Source organism: Neltuma alba, unplaced genomic scaffold (assembly GCF_004799145.2).
Source record: "Neltuma alba isolate B1F8T4 unplaced genomic scaffold, ASM479914v2 tig00002863_pilon, whole genome shotgun sequence".
In the NCBI taxonomy this organism is placed as follows: Eukaryota; Viridiplantae; Streptophyta; class Magnoliopsida; order Fabales; family Fabaceae; genus Neltuma; species Neltuma alba.
In genome coordinates, this window is record NW_021633048.1 from 282560 (window position 1) to 308461 (window position 25902).

The following is a 25902-nucleotide window of genomic DNA, read 5'->3' on the forward strand; positions in this document are numbered from 1 at the left end:
GCGTGTCTTTACCCTCCTCATGGCTATATAAGAAACCACCGAAGGACCCATCACATGCAGATCAGATCTTGAATGTCAAGTTCTGCAGCAAAAGAATAAGAAGCAGCAAAGAGGCATATGGCTGAAAAGCAAGAGGTGAGGCTTTTTGGAATCGTGGGAAGCCCAGAGACGACGAGAGTAGAGATTGCCCTGAAGCTTAAGGGAGTGGCATATGAGTACGTTCATGAGTCTCCCACCAACAAAAGCGATCTTCTTCTCAAGTATAACCCAGTTTACAAGAAGGTTCCTGTGCTTGCCCACCACGAAAAGCCAGTATGTGACTCTCTTGTGATTCTTGAATACGTTGATGAGACGTGGAAAGCTTGTCCCATCTTGCCTTCTGATCCTTACCAGAGAGCCTTGGCTCGTTTCTGGTCCAAGTTCATCGACGACAAGGTTAGAGAACTCAAGTTGCATCTTTTCTCTGTTTTATAATTAGCAGGAATTTGGGCTGAGTTCTGAAATGCAAGGTCATTAAACCTCTATTAACCTTTTCTATGATCATTTAGCTTATAAACAACCTTTCTGCTTAGGAACAAAATTTTGTCTCTCTCCCTGAAATATTTTTTCAAAAAAGGATTTTTTGTGTTGAAGTTTTTATTATGGAGCATAGGCGATTAATTAGCTGAGCATTGTGCAGGTGATACCAGCAATATTCAAAGCATCCCTGAACCCAAACGAGAAGGAGAGAGAAAAAGGGAAGGAAGAAGTATCGGAGGCTCTGCAAATAATGGAAAATGAGCTGAGAGGGAAGTTCTTCCATGGAGATTCAATTGGGATTGTGGACATTGCTGCCGTGTACGTTGCTTTCTGGCTTCCAATAATTCAAGAAGCCGGCGGCCTTCAACTCTTTACTGCTGACAAATTCCCAAAGCTTGAGAAATGGACTCATGAATTTCTGAATCTCCCTTATGTGAAGCCAACTTTACCTCCAAGAGAAAAGCCCCTTGCCTACTACAAAAATCTCTTTCACAGCCTTGCTTCTTCCAAGTAGACGAACCAAGCATGTGCTATTATCAGTGGTGCATCTTTCATGAGTTTTGTAGTTTCATGTCAAAATAAAATATAAACATCTCAGGTTGACTCAGATGCTATTAAAAAAAAATGCAGTGGATCGTAGGGATTTATCTTGATGGTTATGTGCTTGGATTAATGTGTCATGTGCAAAATTTATGATATGATGCCGTTCATTACACCGTCTTTGGTTCTTATTAGGTATGGGGCTCCAATACTGAAGGGTGGGCTTGCAAAAACTCAAACCCACTCTTCCAAACTACAAATGACAACATTATGGGAAATGGGCTCCATTGTTTTACCTTTCAATTCCGAAGGGTAGCCCAACTTGTAGTCCATATTCCATTACCCTTTTACTTTTTAGTCTGTACCCAAAAAAAAAAAACCTTTTTAGTTTGATGTATCAAATGTACCAAAAGAAAAACCAACAGGGTTCGGTCTAGAAGGGCTTAGTCTTCCACAACGTGGTGAATCAAGGTTTGAATCCTTGCTGGGAGAGATATCCGCATTTAGTGTCCGACAGTGCATCGAATATGATTGCTTCCAATAAAAGGGTATCCATGCTTTAGCAAAAAAAATCTAATTAAGCATCAGGTCTAATAAACCGATTTGTGGGAACAAGTTAAAAACTTGGGATTAGCTTGGTTAAATATTTCTTCTTTGTTTTTTTTTCTTTTAATGTTGTCATTGAGTATATTTCGTGTGTCGTTCATCAGATAAATTAAATTATCCTTTTTGTGCGTGTTCTCCCCTTTCCTCCCTTCTGCTTTGCACGCGCACAGATGAGTAAAATTGATATATATATATATATAAGTGTATATATCTCTGTATTTAAACTTTATAGCATTTTTATTATGTTTATGACTAGGTGATTCAATTAAAATAGAACAAACATTAAGTTTAACAATTTAATTCAAACAAGGAATGCGCTTGAATATTTATAGCTCTTGGACAAAATGTGAAAGGAGAGGAGAGTTAGACAGAACAGATGCAAAAGCAGCTTTGGATTAAATGAAAGTAGAAATTATATATATATATATATATATATATCTCTCTCTCTCTCTCCCCACAAGTCATTATGTGAAAAGGCAAAGGAGAAGTGGAGACCAACTTTAGTTGTTAGGAGTTATAGCCGTTGGTAGAATGAGCCTTTCACATAACTCTTTCTTTTTTTGTTGTTTTCATCTGCAAATTCTGTTGGAACAACTTTCTTCATCATTGTCATTGCTATGATCAAATAGAAAGTGTGTGTTAGTTTTGGTTTGGAGTAGGCTAAGCCTTGTAAGGAAAGTTATTAACTAACTTCTCATCACCCCACTAATCATATTTCTGCTTAACACAAGCCCCCCCTTATTTTTTGTAGGCTCATTTTCATTAAAGTTAAACACATTAAAGGGCACCTAAAAAGGATAGAAATGTAATTATGAACACAGTCTACCTTTTCGTTAATTATCTTTGTTGTATATATTGTTACTGGTACTTAGGCTTGGTTGTATATATAAAGACTTAGTTGTTGATAGAAGACAATGACATCGTGCGATTCATATTAGCTGACCTTACCTAATGGGATAAGACTTGTTTTGTTGTATTATATTATAATATTGTTGCTGGTCCTTAGGATACCCTTCATGGGGTGCTTCATCCAAAAATATCCTGACAATAAAATCGTCTAAACACCTTATGTGGGTTTGTTAATAAACTAAATTAGAAAAGGAATGTAAGTACATGGAATGAAATTTGGATGAGATAAATTTAGATGTAACTTGCTAGTTTTTTTTTTTTTAAAAAGATGCAACTTTTAAATAGTTAGTTGTTATTTTTCTTTTTCACACATGAAAATTTATATAAATTAGGTTCTAATAACTTATCAAGATTAGGATATACCTCAAGACTTGAGGAACATTTACGAAGTATTTATAGATTGCCCTCCTATTGACTCATCCAAATTCTAATATTACTGAGCTTAGAAAAAAAAATTCTCTCCTTATCTAACTTCAGTGTGAATCTACCATCAGAGACAATCTACTGTCACAAAGTTATAATTTTTAAGAAAAAGGTCACTTTAGTGAGTTCAGGACATATCAGAGCTTGATGTTGGATTTTATCAAGAAAGAAGAAAAAAAGAGAAAAATGGAAAGGACAAATCAGAGCGGAGGCAAAGCAAAAGAGATTAGGAATAATAATAATAGTTAATTGCTAAGGGCTCCCGCAGGGTAATTGCTTAGTAATTTGAGAAATGAGGATGTCTTCTCTCCCACACTCAAATCATCAAAGTTAAAACCTTTTTTTAAAATAATGTTAGATATGATTTCTTTTCTCTCACTGAATAAAAAACGATGCACTAATTTTTGTAGGAAAATTAATTTGTAATCAGTATTTTAAACATTATATTATCATTAATCTTTAAATTGGAATTAAAAAAGTTCACAGTTTACCAGTCTAAACATTACTAAATAATTAAGTTATTTTGTACGAAAATAAAAAGTGTTTGGAAATGAATATTTAAAAGATAAAAAAGTGGATCAAAATGTTTTGCAGTAAACCTTCATGAAATGATTCGGACAAAATCTAATAATTATATTAAATTTATAACCAGAATATCAAAATTTTAATTTAGAGAAATAATTAAAATACAAGTTTTTAAACTGTTTTGCCCAACTAATTTGTTAACAATTAATTATTTGCATGTGTATGGATAAATTTAGAACATCTTATGGCCAAAAAAATAGGGGACAAAATTTAACCAGATACACTTATTTCAACACCACGAGTGAAGTACTGTGATAAAAGACAATACCGGTTTTATAATATACATTAATTTTTTATATTTTTGCTAACAACTATGATTATACTTGTAATTTTTTAGGCAAATCATATTTATATTATTTTGTTATTTGACAAAAATAAATGTAAATTTCATGAAATACAAAATATTTTTTTTGAAAATTAATATAAAATAAATTTCTACATTTTTAAATTGTATGAAATATATATTTCAATAATTTATATATTTAATAACAAATTAATTTAAAAGCAACCACCTTTTTATGATAAACATGAGTAGGGGATGTTTTTTATAACAGAGTAGTGTATAACTTGACCGGAAATTGGGTATACATTATGGGACAGATCCGTGGTTTACACGATTCCCATGACATTTCTTTATTATAATTTAAACAAATCTCACATTGATCAATACCCTTATCGTTTTGCTTAAGCAAAAAAGCTCGAAAAGTAAACATTAGAGGGAGGAAATTTTACAGTGTACTTACAATAATGAAGAAACAGTTTTTTGGCCAAAAAAAAAAGAGAAGAAGTAAAAAGTGGTGAACAGAGCATTCTATTCAGGCATAAGCGAATCTGGGAGGTCTGAAAGTGGTTTTTCTCTCATCCCATCTTTCTTCCTGCCCATCACACAATAGGCTTTCGCTAGCTTCAGTAATCATCACCACTTCGTCCTTTGCGTATAAGTAACAATCAAAGGGCTCTCGCAAAATGGTCCATAGGTTTCTCCACATTGTCCAATCTTCTTCTCCTACCCTTCACTGTTGAGTGTTGACAGTGCTTTCACCTACAGGAAGAAAACAGACCCATTGGTGAGGGTTGTAAACATCAAACCCCAAACCCATAAAGTCCATTTTGAACTTCGGGGATTCTGTGTGTCTCAATGTCTTCGATTTTTGCATTACAGAGCTCGATTCTCACATGGGTTTTGCTCGAGAGGGGTTCAGGATAATTTTTTCTTAAAGAAGAATAGTTACAACGGAGGGTTTCATGGAGAAGAATGAAGCTATGGAAGGAAAGAAAAAGGAGGGAAATGGGGGAAAAATTGATGCTTGTGCTGACTTCGTGGAGGAAAAGGGTCGCCAGAGCTGTTCCAGTTCTGAATTTCTATCATCTGAGACGACAGGGCATGAAGAGCAAAATCAGAGCAGTACTGAGGAATCACCTTCTCCACCTTCAACAATGGGATGGCCTGTTAAGGAAATTGATGATGGAGAGAAAAAGAACTTGGATGATAAGAAAATGGAGAAGCAAGTTTCAGTGTTATCAGGTATGCCCACTCTGCTCTAAGTATCTAGGATTATTTTAATTATTCTCGCTGAACAAAATATCGGTACTAATCTGATTCTGATTCTCGCCACTAGAGATTGAGATGATGAAAGAGAGGTTTGCAAAATTGTTACTCGGAGAAGATATGTCTGGTTGTGGAAATGGAGTCCCTACTGCCTTGGCTATATCAAATGCCATAACTAATCTATGTGGTATGAAAATTCCGATGTTCTCGTGTTGTTCGTGTGCTTTCCCCGTCAATTAAAGGTTGTTATTCTGTTTCTTAGTTATTAAACATAGCTTTACTGCTTTGCAGCCACCCTCTTTGGGCAAGTATGGAGATTAGAACCATTGCCTCCTGAGAAAAAAGCAATGTGGAGAAGAGAGATTGAGTGGCTTCTTTGTGTCAGCGATCACATTGTTGAGTTGACACCTACTTGGCAGACTTTTCCAGATGGTAGCAAGCTTGAGGTAAACTGTACGCACATTTTCAGAATGGATATATGCATCTGTAAATTTTGCTGGTAAAAATGGCAATGAAGATAGTCTAGTACTGATGGTAATGACCAATATTACTCTTTTTTTCTTTTTTCCCCCCCTTCAGCGTCACACCCACATTTGCCAAAACTTATGGCATCCAAGTCCACCAATTTGACATAGGAATTAGCATAAAGGCGAGTCCTAAAGAGTTGTGGCAGACTTGCGTATTTGCTTGATGTCACTGTCGTGGCATTTGAAATGCAGGATTTACATAGAAAAAGATTGCACTGACTCTCCTTTCTCAATTAGTTCTTGCTTGCTAAATTTTCTGGCATAGGAAAAAGGAAAAAAAATTTACGTGGTCATCTTTGCGTTACCCTTAAGAAGTGTAACTTCATGCTTTATGGTCGATTAATTTTTAGGATTATTCTTGATTCGACACTTCCCCTTCATTTTCCCATTTGTTTGGTTGGGAGTCAAGCCAGGGGAAATACCCTGAAAATTTCACATTAGTAATGGCCCAAAGAGAAATTTAATCTTGGGTTTCTTCCCCCTCCCAAAGATCTTGGTCATGAAAGAATTTCCTTCCTTTTACTTGTTTGCTTGTGTCTATTGGCCCCCCTTCCAAGTATGGCCTGGCTTCACCCATGAGCCATGTTTGTGCCCTGCGTAATCTTGAATGTAGCGCCATGGTATCGTCAAGGTCTGCTTTGTGTGATTTGAGTCGATTTAATTTCGTTAATCATATAAATTTTATTTTGTTTCTCTTAACTTTTTTTGATGCATTGCATATGTTGATTTTATTGCTCCAACTGTAACGTGGAATTTTTCTTAACTGACGTTGCCACCATGTTTGTCCATATTTTATCTATCATTTCATCCGGTCATTTGGGGTTAATTTTGTTTGCTCTTAAATATGAATCAGGTCATGACTTGTAGACCCCGCTCGGATCTTTATGTCAATCTGCCAGCACTACGTAAATTAGATAACATGCTTCTTGTAAGTTTTTGCAGCTTCAGTGCATATTAATTCTATTTCCAAAAGGTAGCCATTGAGTGTCTTTCTAAACTGAGGTCTTTTCTGCAGGAAATATTAGATAGTTTTGTCAAGACAGAATTTTGGTATGTTGACCAGGGGGTTCTAGCCTCAGATGCAGATGATGGTTCTTCTTCTTTTCAGAGGGCCGTTCAGCGCCAAGAGGAAAAATGGTGGCTCCCAGTACCCCGAGTCCCTCCATGTGGCCTCCATGAAAATTCAAGAAAGCAGTTGCAGCACAAGCGGGATTGTACCAACCAAATATTAAAAGCTGCAATGGCCATCAACAGTATCACTTTGGCTGAAATGGAAATTCCAGAGGCATATTTGGAATCCCTTCCTAAGGTATAAATGAGCCATATTCTTTCCTTATAAGCTGATTAAATTACATAATTTGCTAAAACAACTGATACGGCCTTCTTTCAGAATGCAAGAGCCAGCCTGGGGGATCTTATTCATCGGTATATTTCATCAGAGCAATTCTCTCCAGATTGCCTGCTTGCCTGCCTGGATTTATCCTCCGAACATCAAGCTATAGAGATCACCAACCGAGTGGAGGCTTCTATCTACATATGGCGTAAAAAGACCAATTCCAAACCTGCTTCCAGATCCAGTTCTAGATCATCTTGGGGCATGGTCAAAGATCTGGTCGGTGATGCTGAAAAAAGGGAACTGCTTGCTGATAGAGCAGAAAGCCTTCTGCTATCTTTGAAGCAACGCTTCCCTGGCCTTCCTCAAACAACCTTAGACATGAGCAAAATCCAATACAACAAGGTTGGTATTCATTGTGTTCCAGGTTGAACTCCATTTCCTTGATGACAAAACTGAAGTGCAGTATTTCCACTTTTGTTATGAATTATTTTTAATAAAAATATGGCAAGTACATATCGTCTACAGTTTAAGACCACATAATTAGATCTTTCTTTCAACAAAAGAACTTTTCCACATTTAATGTTTAGATTGGAAATCTAATAGTAAACAGCCAAGTAACCTCACTTATGGTTGCCTGTTCCTTAGTAACAAATTTCTTCATTTACTTAAGTTCCTTCAAATTATTTTGTCTAGGATGTTGGGAAATCAATTCTGGAGAGCTACTCTCGGGTACTAGAAAGTTTGGCTTTTAACATCATAGCACGGATCGATGATGTGTTTTATGTGGATGAGCTGACCAAACATTCTGATCACTTCTCATCATTATCAAAAGTTGGAGTAGTTGCTCACAAGAGTATTACAGTGCCATTCACTGTTCCTGTCCCAAGCAGTCCATATAAAACAGCTTTTGCCACGCCGAGCTTTTCACCAGCACAAGGCATCAGCCCAGTGAAGGGAGAAAAATCCCAATTTATGAATGGCAGCAGAAACCTTCCCCATCATGGCGGGGTAGGTGTGAAGAAAGTTTTGACAGATTTTCTTAGCATTGATATGAAAGGGAAGGGCTATAGCAGCAGGAACCCAATTGAGAAACTAGTGCAAACACCAGAGAGGTCTGAAGAAAAGGCAGCATATGAAACAGACTTGGATTCTAGTGAGTGCACTGAAGAAGCTACTAGCCCCGAGAAGATAAAGGACCAAGCATGGAAAGAGTAGGAGAGGTCCTTCGACCTCATTTCTAAGACCCGTCGTACTGGGCCTTCTGTTTCTTTTTTAGATGTATATGTAATGCATAGAGGGATTCCCATTTCGAGTGGATAAGAGCATCTTCCGTTGTTGTTTATATATTATCTACATGTGGTTATTATATTGTCTATATATTACCTGACGTCGCGGTGGAAGTTGATGTTTCGATGGCATTTTGCAAAAATATTTGGACTGGCGGAAAAAATTAGCATTATCATCAAAGGGGCATTCCGAGAATTGAACTCGGGACCTCTCGCACCCTAAGCGAGAATCATACCACTAGACCAAATGCCCGATGTTGATTGCAGCCTCTGGGAGAAAATATCTAGATCCAACATACAAACCACACGATGTGAAGACTTTAAACGCGCCCAAACGACGAAGACTCTTGGATCTCTTTCCTGCCTGTTGACTAATTGGCTGTTTTCCAGTTTTCTTTCTTTTAATTTCTTGTTGCCATTAAAATTGTCATTCGAGATGTCATTAGTATCATTACCATTCTCCTGATGTGATTTTAAAATTCTTAAAAAAAAAAAGTGTGCAAAGGATCAACAGTTTTCAACACTATTTCTTCCGTGATCCCCTGCTCTCTGTTCATGCGTCAAAATGACTCGATATTAGACGCCACAACAGTTGTAAGTTAAAAATAATAACGCAAAAGACCTCCCCTTACCCGCTCGGCGGGTTCCCTTTGCGTGCGCGTAGTCTAAATCCAACTGACAAACTTTTAATATTCCTAGAAATACCTAATGCCCACCCTATCATCGAAGTCGTTGTAGTATAGTGGTAAGTATTTCCGCCTGTCACGCGGACGACCCGGGTTCGATCCCCGGCAACGGCGATTTTTACCTTTTTCCGCCCTTTCTTGAAGTGCCAGTTAGAAGAAGCGAAGTATCGTGCAGAAAGGACCAGCCACATATCGCAAATACTCGGATTCAATATTTTGCCACGAAACGGGAGAGCGCGATATTTTAGTGGTTTTATATAAGATTAGTAATATAGACCAACCCGCAAGTTAAATCTACATGGGTTGGGCTGAAACAACCCATTTGAAGGCAGGTTGGCTTTTAGCCAATTCTAACCCGTCAAGGTAGGTTGGTGGGTTGGCCAGCCAACCAGCCAACACTTTTTTTTTTTGTGAATTTTTTTGCCACGAAACGGGAGAGCGCGATATTTTAGTGGTTTTATATAAGATTGGTAATATGGACCAACCCGCGAGTTAAATCTACATGGGTTGGCCTGAAACAACCCATTTGAAGGCAGGTTGGCTTTTAGCCAATTCTAACCCGTCAAGGTAGGTTGGTGGGTTGGCCGGCCAATCAGGCAACACTTTTTTTTTGTGAATTTTTTAAATTTTTTTAATATTTTTTCTTATATGATATCTAAAAATAATAATAAAATTTTTTTCTTTAAAATATTTGATTAAAAACACCAAATAAATTATATAGGTATTTTTTAAATTTTTTAAATAGGATATAATATATAATAATATAATTATAATAATTTAAACTTTTGAAGAAAAAAAATGCGGGTTAACCCGCGGGTTGGGAGCCTGACAGGACATGTTCAAAAGGCTCGTTTACTAGTGGGTTGGCTTTTACTCAACCCTAACCCATTATTTTTTAGGGGTTAGACTCTAAATTTAACCCATATTACTAACTCTAGTTTTATAATTCTGGAGCAAAGAGTTCGCTCAGCCTTCTGGTGGTAATCGATGCTGCAACGTGACGGTATATATGTGAACACTGAACTTGGTGGATGCAAACCCAGCGAGAGGCCTGTCCAGTGCGAAAGTTTTACTATGAATGACGCTGAAACAGAAAAATTTAGAAACGGAGGGTCCGATGAACTTGCTGGAACTGAAGGATTTGATTCAGTGGTTGAGGGTGCAGGAAGATGTGTAAGTTCTGCACCTGGAATCTCAGCTCTTCTGCTCTCCCGCTGCTCACACTAATTTTTCAAACCTAGGGAATGATCGTTTATTGTTTGAAATTTTAAAAGTTACTCCAACAAATGAGAAAAAAAATGTGATGGAATCCAGTATTATACAAAAGCTCTTTTTTTTTTTTTGGAAAAGATAATGTTATTTTCTTATATACGGGAATAAAATTATGATATTCTCCCAGCAGCCTTTCCAGAAAGTGATGAATGAATTCCCATACATTGTAACTATACGTTAACATGGTAAAGACAACCTTGGGAAGAACAGTTTCTTTTTGACATTGAACTCCAAACCACGTTTGGAGACAAGGAGAGGTAAATTGGTGTTGTCCCTCTCCCACCATTGATGGACATGGGCAAAGGTTGGAGATGTGGATGAGAAGTAACATAACACCATAGATTTATCATTTTCGTTACAAGGGGTATTGCAACAATTTGAATGGACTCATCGGTTCGTTACCACACCTTCGGACATATTTTCTAAAAGTATATGCTTGTTGGGCAACATTACCAACCCACGCGCGTCAATTATTCAAATATAATATGAATGATTTCGTTGATTTGCGTCTTATTGTTTCTTGTTCTTGTGCTGTTTATTTTCCAATCTCAAGGGAAATATAAGCATCATGCACAGCTGCACAAGATTCAAATTATCACAATACCCCTTTGGAGGGTTTTCTTACTTTTAGCTGTGCAAGGCAATTCTTCGACTTCATTCTTCTGTTCAAACATGGTTCATGGACCCTCTAGCCTATATATTGCTTTCGATTCATTTTCTTGGAGAAAAAGATACTTGGCACTCTAAAATTATTAGATAAATTTCAGTTTGCGAGTCTACGGTCAATTATAATCAAATTTTATCTCTTGCGTGTGTGAGAAAAGAATTAACATCTTAGGTCGTCCAGTTCAATTCCGCAACTCCCCCCCCCATCAACGTCTGCAATAATGGCGAAGGAATCTAGAGGGACAAGGGTATCAGTTTCTCTGAAAAAGATATATGCATGTACATCAGTATATCAGTGAGAAATTGGATTAGGGCATCCACTTTTCAAGACCAAGTTCGTCACGATGTTCCAATCACGCATAAACATTCTTGCATGAATCCCTCTACTTGTCACGTACCGATTCAGTAAACTTGTTACAATTGTCAAAAATAACTTGATCCTGTCAAATTAAGGCGTTCAGTTATTCTCTATCATTCTCCTGATCTTATTAAAAGTACTAATACCCTGTGTAGAATGCGATGCACAAGAATCTTCTTGGGTCTCATAACCTACACAAATTATCCCTTAACTCTCAAATCACTAATCTTGTGTCTCATAACGTACACAGAATCAGTAGCTTGCAGCTATCAAGAGGGAACTGGACACATAGATCTGGAGAAAAGCTGAACTTTCAGATTACTCTGCTCCCTCAGACTTCATCATACTAAAGCTGCTTGCTTTTAGTCGTTTACTTAGTCTGAGAATCAATCAGTCAACTCCATACATTGCGTGGTCCAGACCAAACCTACAAAAAAAATCCCCACTTACTAGCTTTATGGGTCAGAGCAAGAAGACAATTACGCAGGGAATATGTTTACGTGGTTAGGGATAGCATCAAATGCTCCCATTTTCTCGCTCAAAAGCCATGTGATTTTCTCATTTTCATCCCCACACAACGTAAAAGGCGACAAATTCACCAGCACAGAGGGTTTCTCACAATCTATTAGCTTCAGGCACAGTTTCAGCCACAATATGAGTTGCTAATAAAAGATGCATATTCTTCATTCTAAAATACATAGAGAACCATTAAGAGTTTTTTTTTCCACACTATAATTCTGAAGTTTCAGCTGCATCAAGAGTAGTTTGACAATCAATCGGGTTTCGCAGGCAATACAACCTTTACATTCTACAATACAAAGAGCAAGGAAAACATTCTTTACAGTAAAGCAGAAGGAATTACACAATTAGAGGTTCATGTTATGGTTCTGCTGTTTGGACAGAGAAATGAACTAGCTCGCCCACAACTATCTCGCTACCGTATAACTCTCCCATATAATACAAGGAAGAATTATCCTGCACTAAGACTTCCTATTTACCTGAAAGGCAAGCAATTGACAAACAAATTGATACAGCAACAACAAATTAGTACAACTTCTGCCTCGGTTTACTGAATTTCTTTTTCTTCTAAAATGAAATAAATAAAGAAATTTGAAGAAGTAAAAACAATGATTCCTCAAATCCAAAGCTAATTAAATGTTATAGAATCTGGAGTTACCTTGATGAGCTTATTCGATCGAAAGTATGCTATTAATAATAAAGAGACCCTGCATGAAGTAAGCGACAAGAGAGAAACTGAATGAGAAAACAACGAAAATGATACTACAAACCATACTCAAAATGTTATGCCCCAACGAAGTAACATACCTTGCCACCAGTTTCCTCTAGGGGCACTTCCTGAATCATCTTCTCCCCCATCTTTCTTGTACTGATAAATTAGAAGTCATGTCAGGGATTCCAAATACCAGAAAAATATCAACTGAGTTTGTGTGAGTGTGTGTGTAAACCCTGCTTGTGTTAAACTCTATTCAGGGCTCAACAAAGTGACTTTATCAAGCTTTAAGCTTTTGATTTGATCTCTCTTGATTTCTATCTAGTATTTTATGATTTATTATCTTCATTCACAAGTTCTTTATTTCGCAGTAGTTGGCATGCCTTAATATTATTTTCAGCTCATGTATTGGACTTCTACTAATACAGTGCATTTTCTCAGAGCAGTGCATTTAAGATGTTACTCCAGAAGAAATGCGCTTTGTTTATAAGGGATACAATACACCCTTGAATTAATATCTTGGGATGTCCTTATAACTGACTAGCATTAAACAAATGGGCTCACCAAAGGGTTTAGTCCAGCATTCTCTGTCTTCTGAGGATGAGAATATATGTCCTGTCCACCGTAATAGATTGATGAACTAAGGTGGCAAGGTTGAACTCTTTGTTCCTGATAAATGGAACTCATATCCTTATATGAAGTACTCTGACTTTCATTCTCATCTCCCTTGATGTTTCTATCTGTACGGTCATCAGGTATAAGGCAAAGATGTTAAAAAAAAAAAAGAAATTACAGACTGATCCATGGTTAATAAAAGGTTAGATGCTATAGATTATAATACTTCAGAAAACATAAGAAATTAGAGTATAAGTCAAACCAAATTGTGTTTCACCAAATATGACCACAACACTAATTGGCTCCCATAGAGATTATCTGTATCGCTTTTTTTTTGGGGGGGGGGGGTGTTCCGTTCGACAATTAACTCATTTCTCTTCTTGATACCTTGATATTATTTTATTACTAGGGGAAATGAAATTGATCCGACACCAAATTTTCAAGTAATAAAATGGCACATAAATCTTCAATCAAGCTAGCCGATATAGGGATCTTTCTTTCGCTAATCAAAACTCTCAACTATTGATATGACTTTCAAACATAATCAGCAGCCGCCAGGGTAATATAGATGAGATAATTAAATGAAGAACGTAGAAAGAATACAGATGATAACTAGGACACCAAGCCACATGCCAGAATTTCAGAGATCAAAGAAGCAGAAGCATATAGGAGTGATCTATAGTACAACTTTAAACATTATCAGAAATGATAGAAGTAAATCAAATACTCTCTCCAAAAACTACTTATAAGAAACACATGTTAATAGGCCCGGAGGTAGTATGTAAGAAGAGGCTAAAATTGATTGTGCCTACCAGCAGTCCCACTCTTGGGGCTCCATGTCTCACTGGCAGTTTTTACACCCTCTCTAGGAGGCAGGTAACCAGTCCCTAACACCTGAATCAAAAAGTCCAAGAAAAGTCTCAGCCATTTTTCATCTGAACATAGATATGAGTGAACCCAACTTCAAGGTTCAAAGCAAAACTTCCATAACCAGATGAATCTAATTTTCAGCTCTCTGTTAATTCCATAGGTGTGAGTACTCATTTTCTATATTTTCTTTTGGTTCTTTTGGCCAAGCTGAGATTGGACTACAATGGTGAAGGGAAATTGATGGGGAAAAATGCGGAGATTGAACTGAAACCTCCAGAATTAAACTAAAAATGATGCATGAAAAATTAAACAGAGAAGAAGCTCTGAAAACGAAAACGTCACCTTAGATGATGGAGAAAATATAGACCCTAAAATCCCAGAAGACGAAGATGGGGATTGATCCTTAGAACCAAAGAGCTCAGAAGTGAAGGAAGAAGACGAGCCAACTTGATTCTTTCCTTCCATTATCGTCCCTACCTTAAACCTCTACAGCAAATCTTTCACTGACCTCAAAGAAATGGGATTCAAATCTCACGCAAATAATATATCAGGCACGGTCCAATAGAATCTTTAATGAGAAAAACCAACAAGTTATTTATGTTTCCTTGGGGAACAGAGTGAAGGAAGGAAGAAAAGAAAACGAAATAGATGAAAACTTGAGAAGACACGTGAAAGTTTCGCTCTGGATGGAGAGGGAGAGACTGATTCAAATGAAACCGTCGTTCACGACCCCATTTATAAGGCAGGAAAGACGGCCTCCAAGGGAAAAAGTCTAAATCTTTTTTTGCATCACCCCTTTTTTTCTCTCGTTATTATTCTTCGGAAACATAAACAGCAACACAAAAGAAAAGCAGAGCCTCCCTCCCTTTCTCGGCCTCCCCTGCTCCTTTTTGTTTCCACTCTCCTTTCTCGTCGGCCTTCAGACTGCCATGAGGTTCTTAGATTGGTGCCACGTGGATTTTCGACCCCCAGCGGTGGGTTCCACAAGCAAATCCCCAACCATTTACTGCCACGAGTACCAAATGGATAATAACAATTCTGCCCTTGTGGCCCCATGCTTCTCGAGAGGGCAGCTTGGACTTTGGCAATGATCCTAGGTAATTAATTATGCTTTGTTTATCAAGACCTGATTTAATCTGAAAATAATGTATCAACAGGTAAGGATAAACAGTACCGGAAAAAGAAACCAAATGTGAGAGCAACCAATTTATTAACAAATATTTTTTGTTGGCAAAAAAAAAAATTACACACATGTCTTACAGAAAAGAATTAATTCTAGGGCTAAGGTGCACCCAGCACCCAGAACTATTTATCCAGGTGCGTCCAGTGGCCTAAAGTAATTTTAGGTGTATCCAGTGTCCTAAACTAATTAAAATGGTACGTCCATATCCCAGGCTAACAGAAATGTTATGTTTAACTGTTACTTTCCTGACTCAGCTTAAAGTTGACCCCAAATATTCTAAATGGTAGACATATGGACATTTGATATGTATTATTCTTACTCAAAATTAAATTTATTTCCTTCCTCTTCTTCTAAATAAATTGTCTTTTGAGTAAGAATAATACACATCGGGTGCCCATGTGTCTACCATGTAAAATATGTGAAGTCAACTTTAAGTTGAGTCAGGAAAGTAACAGTTAAACATAATATTTCTATTAGCCTGGGATATGAACGCACCATTTTAATTAGTTTAGGACACTAGATGCATCCAAAATTACTTTAGGCCACTGGACGCACCTGGGTAAATAGTTCGAGGTACTGGGTGCACCTTAACCCTTAATTCTAAAAGGTCTCTCAAAATCCCCAAATGCTTCCTAAGTCCCCAGGGACTTCAAAGCAAAAAATTAAAATTGTAAAATTACCTACTTGCCCTCACTGATGGAAAAGGTTGTGACTGGCAGCTGTGTAGGTTGTGACTATATGTTGTGCATGTTGTCATTCGGTTAAGTGTAGGCTGTGATTGGCTTTTGTGCATATTATGAATGACTCAAATGTAGGTTGTGATTGACTTCTGTGTAGGTTGTGACTGTAGCTATGCATGTTGTCATTCGGTGAGAGCAAGTAGGTAATTTCATGATTTTAATTTTTTGTTCTGAGGTCCATGGAGACTTAGGAAGCATTTGGAGATTTTCATAGACTTTTTCAGAATTAATTATCTTCTATGGGACCTTTGTATAATTTTTCCAAAAAAAACAAATGTTTTCGATCAAAATAATTCGATAAATAATTTATTAATAAATTTTATTCATCATATTGTTGCGGGAATGAATCACTCATAATGAATCGATCATCGGTTATAATGGCAACACTGACACTGTGAACGATTAAATGCACTGATGCGCTATTTATGAACAATAAATCAAATTTATTGGATTAAAGTTGAGTTAATTTAGACAATCAAGAAACTCGAAAGACTTGGATTCAGATTTTTTTAAAAATTAAAATTAATACGCAAGGGAAGTATTTCTGCTTTATTCTAGCCGTTTTATTGGGCAAGGTTTCCCAACCATGCCAACAATATGTGTGTATATATTTATATATATACTATTTTCAGTTCCAAATATAAGATTTAGTTGAAAATTTAATTTATTCTTACAATATCTCAATTCATTTTATCTCCCATATTTGTTCATTTTTTTTATATTGGTCCTCATGTTGATTACACATATTAGAGAGTTTTCATTCTAATGCATATGACTAATAAGGATATTTTGAAAAAGACAACGTATATTTATTACAAATAACGAATTTAACTAATTTTTCTTAATATTTAGGGAGAATTCCAAAAAAAAAAATTTTAAAATTCTAAATCAGTCTTGCTTACTGCACTTTAATAACAATTGATAATATTTCAAAAACAAATGACAACAAATTTTTATAGTCATTCCTAATTTGATATTTTGAAATTTTACAAGTAATTTTTTGGGAATTCTCCCTAATATTTATAAATTAATCACCTAGTTTTTATATTAAAAACTCAAGGCAGTATGTATGTATTTTTTTACACTTCAAGGAGATACATATATATATATATATATATTTGTTTTAGCCTCAAGTTAAGGGCATACAAATGTTGAATTTATTAGAAGATTATTCCACAAACATAAAAAGTAAATAATTTTACTCGCTCATAACTACTGTTAAACTAGTTTTTTAATATAAACATTGTACATTTGGGGATGTGAAAAGTAAAGCATAGGTCAATTCTTGCACATGAATTGAACTACATATATATAGAGGAACATAACAAATTTAATAATGAACTTCAATACATGAATGGATTGAAATGAGTTGAAATAAAGATAAGATTAATATAAATATATGAGAGAGGTTAAAAGAGGAGAGGGGGGACGGGCCATAATAAGGATCTTAGGTGGATATGTTGTCGGGCAAAGGGACGTGAGAGATGGATTTGGGGTTGAAATATAAATAAGGGGTTAGATTTGGATGCATTATATTGAATCATGTACAAGAAAGTAAAAAAAAGGGAGAGGAATGGCATTAAATTGTCATGTTGAGAGAAATATTAATTAGTATGGGTTTTGGTATGGCCAATCAATCACTCACTTAATTTATGAATATTGAAAATCAAGTCTCCATTCAGTGGCTGAGGTTGATATTTATGTCCCATTTGTACCCTTCCTTCTCATGAATAAATGTCAAAATTCAAAGAGGTTGATATTTACATAAATTTTATGGTTTATAAGTTATGACCAATGTAGTAATTCCTAGTTTTCATTTTTTTTAATTATTGTAACCACTCTCCAAAAATTTTTGTGTTGCTCCTAATGATTCCTTTGATATTCTTCACGTATCTCAAATAGAGTTTGAAGTTGTACAAAATATGAAGGTAAAAAATGTAAAAAAGAAGAAGAAGATATTGTACCTAAAAAGTTCTTCAAAAGTACCTAATTGAGTTCTTTTAAAAAGAAAATAACATGCCCTGAATTTATTTTATCTACTGTCTCCATTATCTTTCTTACTATATAAGCAAAGTCAGAGTTAACATAAATAACTGTGAGAATTAATATTATCCAAGATTTTCAAAATGGCTTATTGTTTGGTAAATGCAAACCTCGCCAAGAAGCTCTCGGTTTTACTCTTGTAAGGGGAACATAAATTCAAATTTTAAAAATTTTAATGCTCACAATTCAGCAAGGTTAGGCATAAGTTCAAAATAGTTTGGCCAGAAAAAAAATCTTATTAGAAAGAGTAAAAAAAAGAAAATATAAGTAAATATTTAATTATACTAAAACCAACTTGAAGGGAATTTTAAATTAGAAATGCAAGTGGGATCAGATCAGACACTGGTCTCAAATCAAAATGATTAGGGATGGCCTCAAATAATGTCATCATCAACCTCAACCAGACCAACTGAATTATCTGATTTTTTTTTTCACCCTCATTAAAATCTCCGTTAATTGTTTTACCATGTTCTAGGTAATTAAGAAGCAACACTTGCAGTTTAAAGGCAGGATGAAAGATAAGATGGGAGGAAAACAAGTAACAGATGTCAAATAATGAGTGGCAATATGGGTTGTGGATAAGATTAAGAGGTTAGAATCATGAGATTACCCGAAGGGATAAGGTTAAAAATCGAACAAAATGGATATTAATGTGATTAGGATAAGCTGGTGATGTAATTCATCAGATAATAATAAAAAAAAAAAAAACGGTGGCAGACACATAAGAAACTTAGATAAGTACAAGAAATAAACGACATATAGATGATAATAAATTAACAATATTCAAACGGATAATAAGCAGATTAGAGATATATGCAGAAAGAGTGAGGGGTTGGTTAATAAGTTGGGTTTTTTTTCCCCTAATGACTCATACATACATTATATTTTTTATTAAAAGTTTGAACTGGCAATTGTATGCTTAAGCAGGTTTTAAAAAAACATGTCGAGTTAATTGAACCACAATCCTAAACAATAAGTTAGGTCATTGAACTTAAGTTTGCTTATAAGTTGGGAATCAGGTTTTCAATTATTTCCTTAAAATTGTACTCTTTTGGTCCTAAATATAAGACTCTTATACTAAAACCGGAGGAGTATCAACTTAAACATTGGTATAAAAATTGTATTCATATTATGCAACTTTTGTAAATGGTTTATAGGTCCTGTTTCTTAAATATCATTCATTATTAGTTTATGAAAAAAGTCTCTAGTTATTTGACAAATTTAAGTTGTTTAATATTGTAAAAGTTATTTAAATAATCTACCAGTCGTACGATTTAAAATTTTTATTGTAATAATTTTTACCATGTAAAATATTTAATGCATTATAAAAATAATCCTCAATAAGCTGCCTTTGCAATAAAAACTAAAACATTTCTTACATTTTATTTTAAAAAATATAACACGTAAATACAATATTATACCAATTTTTTTTAAAAAAAATCAACCAAAATTTTTGAAATTAAACATGAAAGATACTACATATCTTCTGCCTTGAGAGTCGCCGCGCGTGTTTACTTCCAACTTCCATCCACAAAAAAGTGTCGCCACTTTTCGTTGGCCTCAAAAGTCCACTCTCAGTTTGGTCACCTCAAATAATTGTTCCAATAAAAAAAATCATTTTAGAATTATTGTTTAGCTCTTAGTACAAAAAAAAGCTCTCAAATAGTTTTAATTTAATAATTTTAGGAAAAACATATTTTCATTCGATTTCCAAATTGAATGAATATTGTGAAAATAATAAAATTTAAAGCGTGGATCTGCATTTAAAAATAAATTTAAGAAGTAAAAATAAAAAATTTCAAAAATAATATATTACAGAGTCCATAAGAAGTTGCATTATTTATAGGTCTTAAATAAATAATATGACGAAATTAAGATACTTTTATTTCTACATAAATAAAACTAAAATTCACATAGTTGTTATACTTTTTTTTTTTTCAATTAAGTTATAGCATGTGTATTTATTTACCAATTATAAATGCCATGTAACTGATCACGTGATTATTACTTTTAATTGATATTTGAATTTCAGATGCAGTTATTTTGATTTGCTTGAAGATAAGGATAACATATATACAAGTTTAGGTACATAACTATTCTCCTATTTAAAATACACAAAAAAGTATTTAATTTAGATAATTGAACTGAGGCAATATCTATATTATTCATAAGTTATATATTCCAGTACGTCTCGTTTTGAACTTCATTTGAAGCGTGTAACCACATTATGATTAAGCCATAAATATAATAATTAAATCAGAACTTTAGTCCCTCGAAAACACAAGGATATAAGAAATCAAAATCTTATCTTAGGAAATTTCAATCCGTAAATGTATCCTTAGCTGATATTCTCTTCCAAGGCTCCATCACCCGCAACTTTCTCTTATTTTTCTTCCTTTTCTATTTAGGCTCGGACTTTATGTATTAACCTTCATTTTATTTATATAATTGGTCTTTTGTTAAAAAAAAACACATGATAATTTTTAATATTGAAAAAACATAATACATAATATTGATTATATTCTTAACATTTAAATTTAAGATTTTTTTAATTCAAAAGTATGATTGTCATTTTGTTAAGCTTAAGGTGTAAATCTATCAATGAAATATTTCATCATGGGCGCCGAACACCATTGATGAATATTATCGAAAGATTTGGACGAGCTGATGTCTATGATGACAGACAAGTCCTCTTCGTTATCCTCGTCTCCATCTTCTTTCAACACATGGCTAGTTTATGATACTTTTCTAATTTTTAATATAAAATCTATTTAACTAGTTTAATTAGATTAAGAAAGTTAGGTAATTATAAAAAATATGACATGTTTTTCTTAAAACACTATAATCATATTTTTTTAATATCCTCCTCCCTCACTTACTTGATTATGGTTGAGAGTATCTATAGAGATAATTTAGGAAAAAAATTGATAAATATAAAAAAAGGTCTATATATAGGATCAAAATTAACTTAATAATTAAGTCTTATATTAATATTAAAAATCAGAAGAATAATAATTACCCTAATTTGCAACTGGTTAGCTCTAAGGTAAAATCATCTACTACAAGGAAACCCAAAAAAAAAAAAAAAAGATGGATGGAGAGGCAGGAATGGGTTGCTCTAAAACCTAGAAGGTGGAGCCATTACGTCTTAAAGAAGGCCCTACAGTAGCAGAAAGGGCCGTTGGGAGTGAAAATGCTATGCAAATTATGTGGGGACTATTTGTTGAACAAATAATATTGGTTAATTTAATGACGGTGACATTTTTGTATTATTTTGAAAACTTTATTTGTATTTTTATATCATTTTAGTCATTGACATGTTTGCAAATAATCAACATTAATTCACTTAATAGCCATAGTATTTTTGCACTATTGTCAAAAATTAATGTATATTTTTACATCTAAGAAAAATTATAGTGCTAGATGGGTGTTCCGTGACGGAATATTTTATGAGTAGATTTGCACATTAATCCCTTTCTTTTGAGTGTTTGACGAAAATAAATATTGTACTACAAGTTAGGCAAAGAAGCATTTACAGTTGGGGTTACATGTGGTGGTGGAATGGAATCTTCTTTTCTTATTTGTCATTTGATACACATGGGCATTGAAACAAGCTTGACATTTTGTCTAGGTAACTTTTGGGATGGTTGGTGTAAGGAAATTTAAACATATAATTCAAAAAGAAATGTATGAAACTGAGCATTTTGGAATGGAATCATGAACTTAGGATCTTCATACCTATTTTGTCAAACCTCAAACTCAAACATCCAAAAGCCGAAGTACATTTGCGTGGCCAATATTGGGTACGAACTATGTTGATGAATGACGATTGAAGTTCCCACTTCCTCTTAAATCATTTACATCCACACAATAAAGCAATCCACCAAAAAAAAAAACAAAGAAAATTACGAGTCACAAAGATCCAAAACGATGTCATGTCAGCTCATATGAGTATTTTATGGTGCAAATTACACCATATTATTATTAAACACTTGACGGTAATGTCAATGTCAATTAAATACGTACATATAAAAAAAAACCCTGTTGTTTTTTTATTATAATAATAAGTTTATACTATAGATTAAAGAATTTGGACAAAATTAGTTAATGCTTATCTTTGATATGAGGTTTAGTTGGGTAGAAATCAGAAAATATCGAAATAAAGGATAGGTAGTATAAGTTATTATTAACTATCTCTCCACATACTAAGAAAAACTGTTGATATTCTTAAAACATTCTCATCTTTTTGGTCTATATATAAATCATTTTTTATTTATCTGACGCTTTTGGAATGAACAAACTAATCAGTCTCGACATTCTGCAAAATGTCTTATAAAATAAAACACAAATTTTTTTTCAGAAGACGGGTTGTAATAGATAATAAGGGATTATCAAGTTTGATTTTTTGTTAAACAAAATTGAGCTGTCGTAATATATAACCATAAATAACAGAACATGAGTATATATGATGTTTTTTTGCCGGTCAGAAGATGAAGAAATTGACGAGTACAATATTGAAGTGAAGAGTATTTAAACCAAAAAAAAAAAAAAGTTGCATGACTTCGATCATTTTTTCCTCTCTTGATTTAGCAAAATGACTCCATAAATTATTATCTACATAATATAACCAAAGTGTTGCATATTCACATTTCTTATCATGACCAACCTTAAGCACTTCATATATTCCTTTTAAAAAAAAACACGTACGGAATCTCGTGGTCTACAATAATCATTTGCAGAAGCCACTTACATGCAACAAATCAAAAGCTCATGATAGTTATCAAGAACTTGAATTAGTATGAAAATACTTTACATATAAAACTAAATAAGATGTAATGATGACACTAAAGACACGGCGGTTTGGTATCTATCGATGGAAGTTGGTCTTTCTTACGTAACATATTGTCACTCTTAAACAAAGAAAGAAAGTGAAAGTGAATTGATATTAGCCGTACGTAATGGGTTGCATAAGATCATTATTAGTGTGAAGTCCTTCAACAAATTATGACGTTGGTGGAATCATACCATATCATTTGAGATAATGGAAAAACCAATTCTAGGAAATATAAATGACTTCTCGGCCATAAATATAAGACCTGTTTAGTTGATTTAAGCTAGTTATTAGTCATAATTATATAATAATTATGCACATTTTTATAAAATAAGTCCTATTTTAACAATGATAATTTAGAAAAAAAATATAGTATGGAAAATTATGAAATTACTGAAGGCAATGTGGACAAAAATATTAAATGAGGGGTATAAAGTCGATCAAGTTACCATATTTAGCGCTAAAATCACATCTATCAATTATATTTTATATTTAAGGCAGACGGAGTAACAATAGATAAAAGGTGCAATAAATATTTCATAAAATACTCCTCCGGTCCTAATTATAAGACCCAATTGACTTATTTGAGGAGATTAAGGAAGTAAGTTAAGTTGGTTATTTATAATAAATAAGTGTTGTTATTCCTAAAATATCCTTGCCAATTAAGTATATTGGCTAAAACTATCATTATTAGAAGGATTATCTTGGAAAAAAATGCATAAATATAAAAGAGAAAATGGATTGGGTCTTATAATTAGGACCAAATAAAAAGTCAAATTGGGTCTTATAATAAGGACCGGAGGAGTACCTTATAATAAGGATAAACTACTCTCTTCATAATACTACTTTAAAAAAAAAATTACAAGAGTGATTTCTTTTAATTAAACTTGCTCTCGTTTGCCCTTCCAATTTTACTTTCCAAGTCAAGTAAATATATTTATATTGTATAGTGCATTTAGAAAAATACTTGCCTTTTGAGTAGGAGGGAGTATAAGTGTATTTATTAATTTTTATGAATTCAAGAGATCCAAATCACTCGATATCACTTCTTTCACAGTCTCTAGTTCAAGAAGTGGGAAAAAACTGCAAAATATGAAGTAATAATATTAAGAGTAAAATAAGAAAAAGACTTGAAATATTTCTCGAACTCTTGTTGGCAAAAAAAAAAAAAAAATCCCGAATTCTTGGCTTTTTACACCCTAAGGACTCTTGCTTTAAAATGCTCCATGAAATTTATCTAAGAAATGAGATAAAGTGCATAAAGTCTTAAATAATATGACATTTAGTATAATTAATATCTAACCGACCATAAAGTAACATCTCATTCTTTTGAAGAGCACGCTAGCTAATATAAGATTATTAGTTTAATGACTTATAAATTACTCCTCCGGTTCTAAATGTAAGACCCTTATATACTCTTATATAAGGCTACATGTTTCAAAATGGTCGGAAAGCATTTTGAAGTCAAATGACTGTTCAACTAAAAAAGGCACCTATGATCCGCCTGGTTACCCTTAACTTTGATAGGTACCGTTGACTCAATTAATTAAGAAGACCCACTTCATCCACGACTGACTTAAACAACTTTTGAACAACGACGGATAAATATTTTAAATTTGTGAAGTGAGACAGAAGGATCAAGGCTAAAAAATCAAATCGACAAAAATATCTTTAAAGAGTTGGCAATTTATGTTAGTTGCACATAAGTTGTAAATTGTGAAAATTTTGTCAGTTACAATTGTTAATTGTCAAAATTTTGTTAAAACTCATTGAAGATATAATTCAAACACTCGAGAAGTTAGTTTAATGACAATCTATTTTTTTCCAACCGAGCTTCCTCAAGTTATAATTGAATTATGTTGCCAATCGTGTAGTGGTATTTTCATCAATTTATTTATTTATTTTCAAAAACCTTTATCTATCTGTATCATTTCACAAAATTTATGATTTTTTTAATGTTATTCTTTACCATTCAGATCCTAATGCGTTATTTTGCTCCCTAAAGTGATCATTATCTTGCATGTTTCATGAAGTTATCACTCATTCCATGATTGGCTAGTTAGTGTTGGAAGGAAATTTCAATCTTTTTTATAATATTTTTCTATCGATAATATAAATTAGGATTCTTTAATTATCAATTCCCATCAATTTTAATCATAATACTTCATCGATATATTGTGTGTGTATTCTAATTTGCCAGTCGAAGTTCTACATCGAATGCTAGTTCCACATCTTCAAAATTTGGAAGGTATTCCAAATAGTTGACCAGCAATGTCGTGGGCCTGGGTCTTATACTCTCAGCCCAATGGGCTAAACAAAGGCCTCCCAAGTTTAGACCCGAACCTAAATGATTCTCCTTTCACGGTTTTGATGTTTTCGACTCCATTGAGTATTGAGTATTGACTACTTGCTGATGCAGCTGGCCCAAAAAAAAAAAAACAGCGATGATACGGCTGACACATCAGTAATTACAGTAATTAATTTATACTCCAAAAATTGGTTAAAAAAATAAATTTTATAAATAGTGATCCAAATAAACCCGTAATCAGCTTTTGATGGAATTTTTTCTTTTTTGTCTCTGCTTTCCCAACTCTCATGAGAAAGGGCGTCTATACTTAAATATTTGGTTTCAAGAAACGTTAGCTGTTTGATCATGTCTTAAAGTTGTGTATAATTATACAATTTAAAAAGGACCGACCAGATGAAAAGAACTTAGCCTTTGCAGGGATTATTTTATTTCGTAGCATAGATATCATGCCTGATGTCACAATGTTTCTAGATCTTAAATATTAAATTTGTTTTAACTTTCGTCATGACTATTATTCCCATTGTTAAATAATAATAAACGAGTAATAATTTCAGAAAATCTGCTACTTTTTATATAAATAAGAAAGACCGCAACCTGAACTTGCAGTGATTTAGTTCATAAAAAAAAAAAAAAGATTAATGGAGCGTCTGGGTAATACCAAAAATATCCGCAAATCGAGAAAAATAGTATACTGTAAAAAAACTTTTAAAATTATAGTTTTGTTAAAGAGAATTATTGTTGGTCTTGTTTACTCTAAAAACTACAGGATCTGAAAACCCTTCTTCCCCTCCCCCTTATGCCTTTCTGAACTCATAAATG

At 33.9% G+C, this 25902-nt stretch overlaps 3 protein-coding genes and 2 non-coding genes across 5 annotated transcripts; 3 read left to right on the forward strand and 2 right to left on the reverse strand.

The window, feature by feature from the left end:
* Positions 1-58: 58 nt before the first annotated feature.
* On the forward strand, positions 59-1232 carry LOC114739652 (probable glutathione S-transferase). The gene is made up of 2 exons (XM_028927735.1): positions 59-435; positions 680-1232. The coding sequence occupies exons 1-2, from the start codon at positions 118-120 to the stop codon at positions 1031-1033; spliced, it is 672 nt and encodes a 223-aa protein (XP_028783568.1). The 5' UTR covers positions 59-117; the 3' UTR covers positions 1034-1232.
* Positions 1233-4444: 3212 nt separating this feature from the next.
* LOC114739515 (rop guanine nucleotide exchange factor 7-like) lies at positions 4445-8371 on the forward strand. The gene is made up of 7 exons (XM_028927576.1): positions 4445-5107; positions 5202-5318; positions 5423-5577; positions 6512-6586; positions 6674-6967; positions 7049-7396; positions 7688-8371. Exons 1-7 carry the CDS (start codon positions 4828-4830, stop codon positions 8207-8209), a joined length of 1791 nt encoding a protein of 596 aa, XP_028783409.1. The 5' UTR covers positions 4445-4827; the 3' UTR covers positions 8210-8371.
* A 90-nt stretch (positions 8372-8461) lies between these two features.
* Positions 8462-8533, reverse strand: TRNAP-AGG (transfer RNA proline (anticodon AGG)). Its single transcript has one exon. It is a non-coding gene; the product is annotated as a tRNA-Pro (tRNA).
* Positions 8534-9008: 475 nt separating this feature from the next.
* Positions 9009-9080, forward strand: TRNAD-GUC (transfer RNA aspartic acid (anticodon GUC)). The gene has a single exon. It is a non-coding gene; the product is annotated as a tRNA-Asp (tRNA).
* A 2793-nt stretch (positions 9081-11873) lies between these two features.
* Positions 11874-14818, reverse strand: LOC114739587 (uncharacterized). The gene is made up of 7 exons (XM_028927668.1): positions 14321-14818; positions 13902-14002; positions 13794-13795; positions 13058-13233; positions 12589-12649; positions 12440-12488; positions 11874-12260 (listed from the first exon to the last, which is right to left on the reverse strand). The coding sequence occupies exons 1-6, from the start codon at positions 14441-14443 to the stop codon at positions 12472-12474; spliced, it is 480 nt and encodes a 159-aa protein (XP_028783501.1). The 5' UTR covers positions 14444-14818; the 3' UTR covers positions 11874-12260; positions 12440-12471.
* Positions 14819-25902: the final 11084 nt, after the last annotated feature.

Excerpts from the sequence above, each read along its gene's own strand:
- LOC114739652 (XM_028927735.1), top strand. The coding sequence starts at position 118 with ATGGCTGAAAAGCAAGAGGTGAGGCTTTTTGGAATCGTGGGAAGCCCA. Across the intron at positions 436-679 it reads CCAAGTTCATCGACGACAAG|GTGATACCAGCAATATTCAA; the intron begins GTTAGAGAACTC and ends AGCATTGTGCAG.
- LOC114739515 (XM_028927576.1), top strand. The coding sequence starts at position 4,828 with ATGGAGAAGAATGAAGCTATGGAAGGAAAGAAAAAGGAGGGAAATGGG. Across the intron at positions 6,587-6,673 it reads AATTAGATAACATGCTTCTT|GAAATATTAGATAGTTTTGT; the intron begins GTAAGTTTTTGC and ends TCTTTTCTGCAG. Across the intron at positions 7,397-7,687 it reads GCAAAATCCAATACAACAAG|GATGTTGGGAAATCAATTCT; the intron begins GTTGGTATTCAT and ends TATTTTGTCTAG.
- LOC114739587 (XM_028927668.1), bottom strand. The coding sequence starts at position 14,443 with ATGGAAGGAAAGAATCAAGTTGGCTCGTCTTCTTCCTTCACTTCTGAG. Across the intron at positions 14,003-14,320 it reads TATTTTCTCCATCATCTAAG|GTGTTAGGGACTGGTTACCT; the intron begins GTGACGTTTTCG and ends TTTTTGATTCAG. Across the intron at positions 12,650-13,057 it reads ATGCTGGACTAAACCCTTTG|TACAAGAAAGATGGGGGAGA; the intron begins GTGAGCCCATTT and ends CTAATTTATCAG.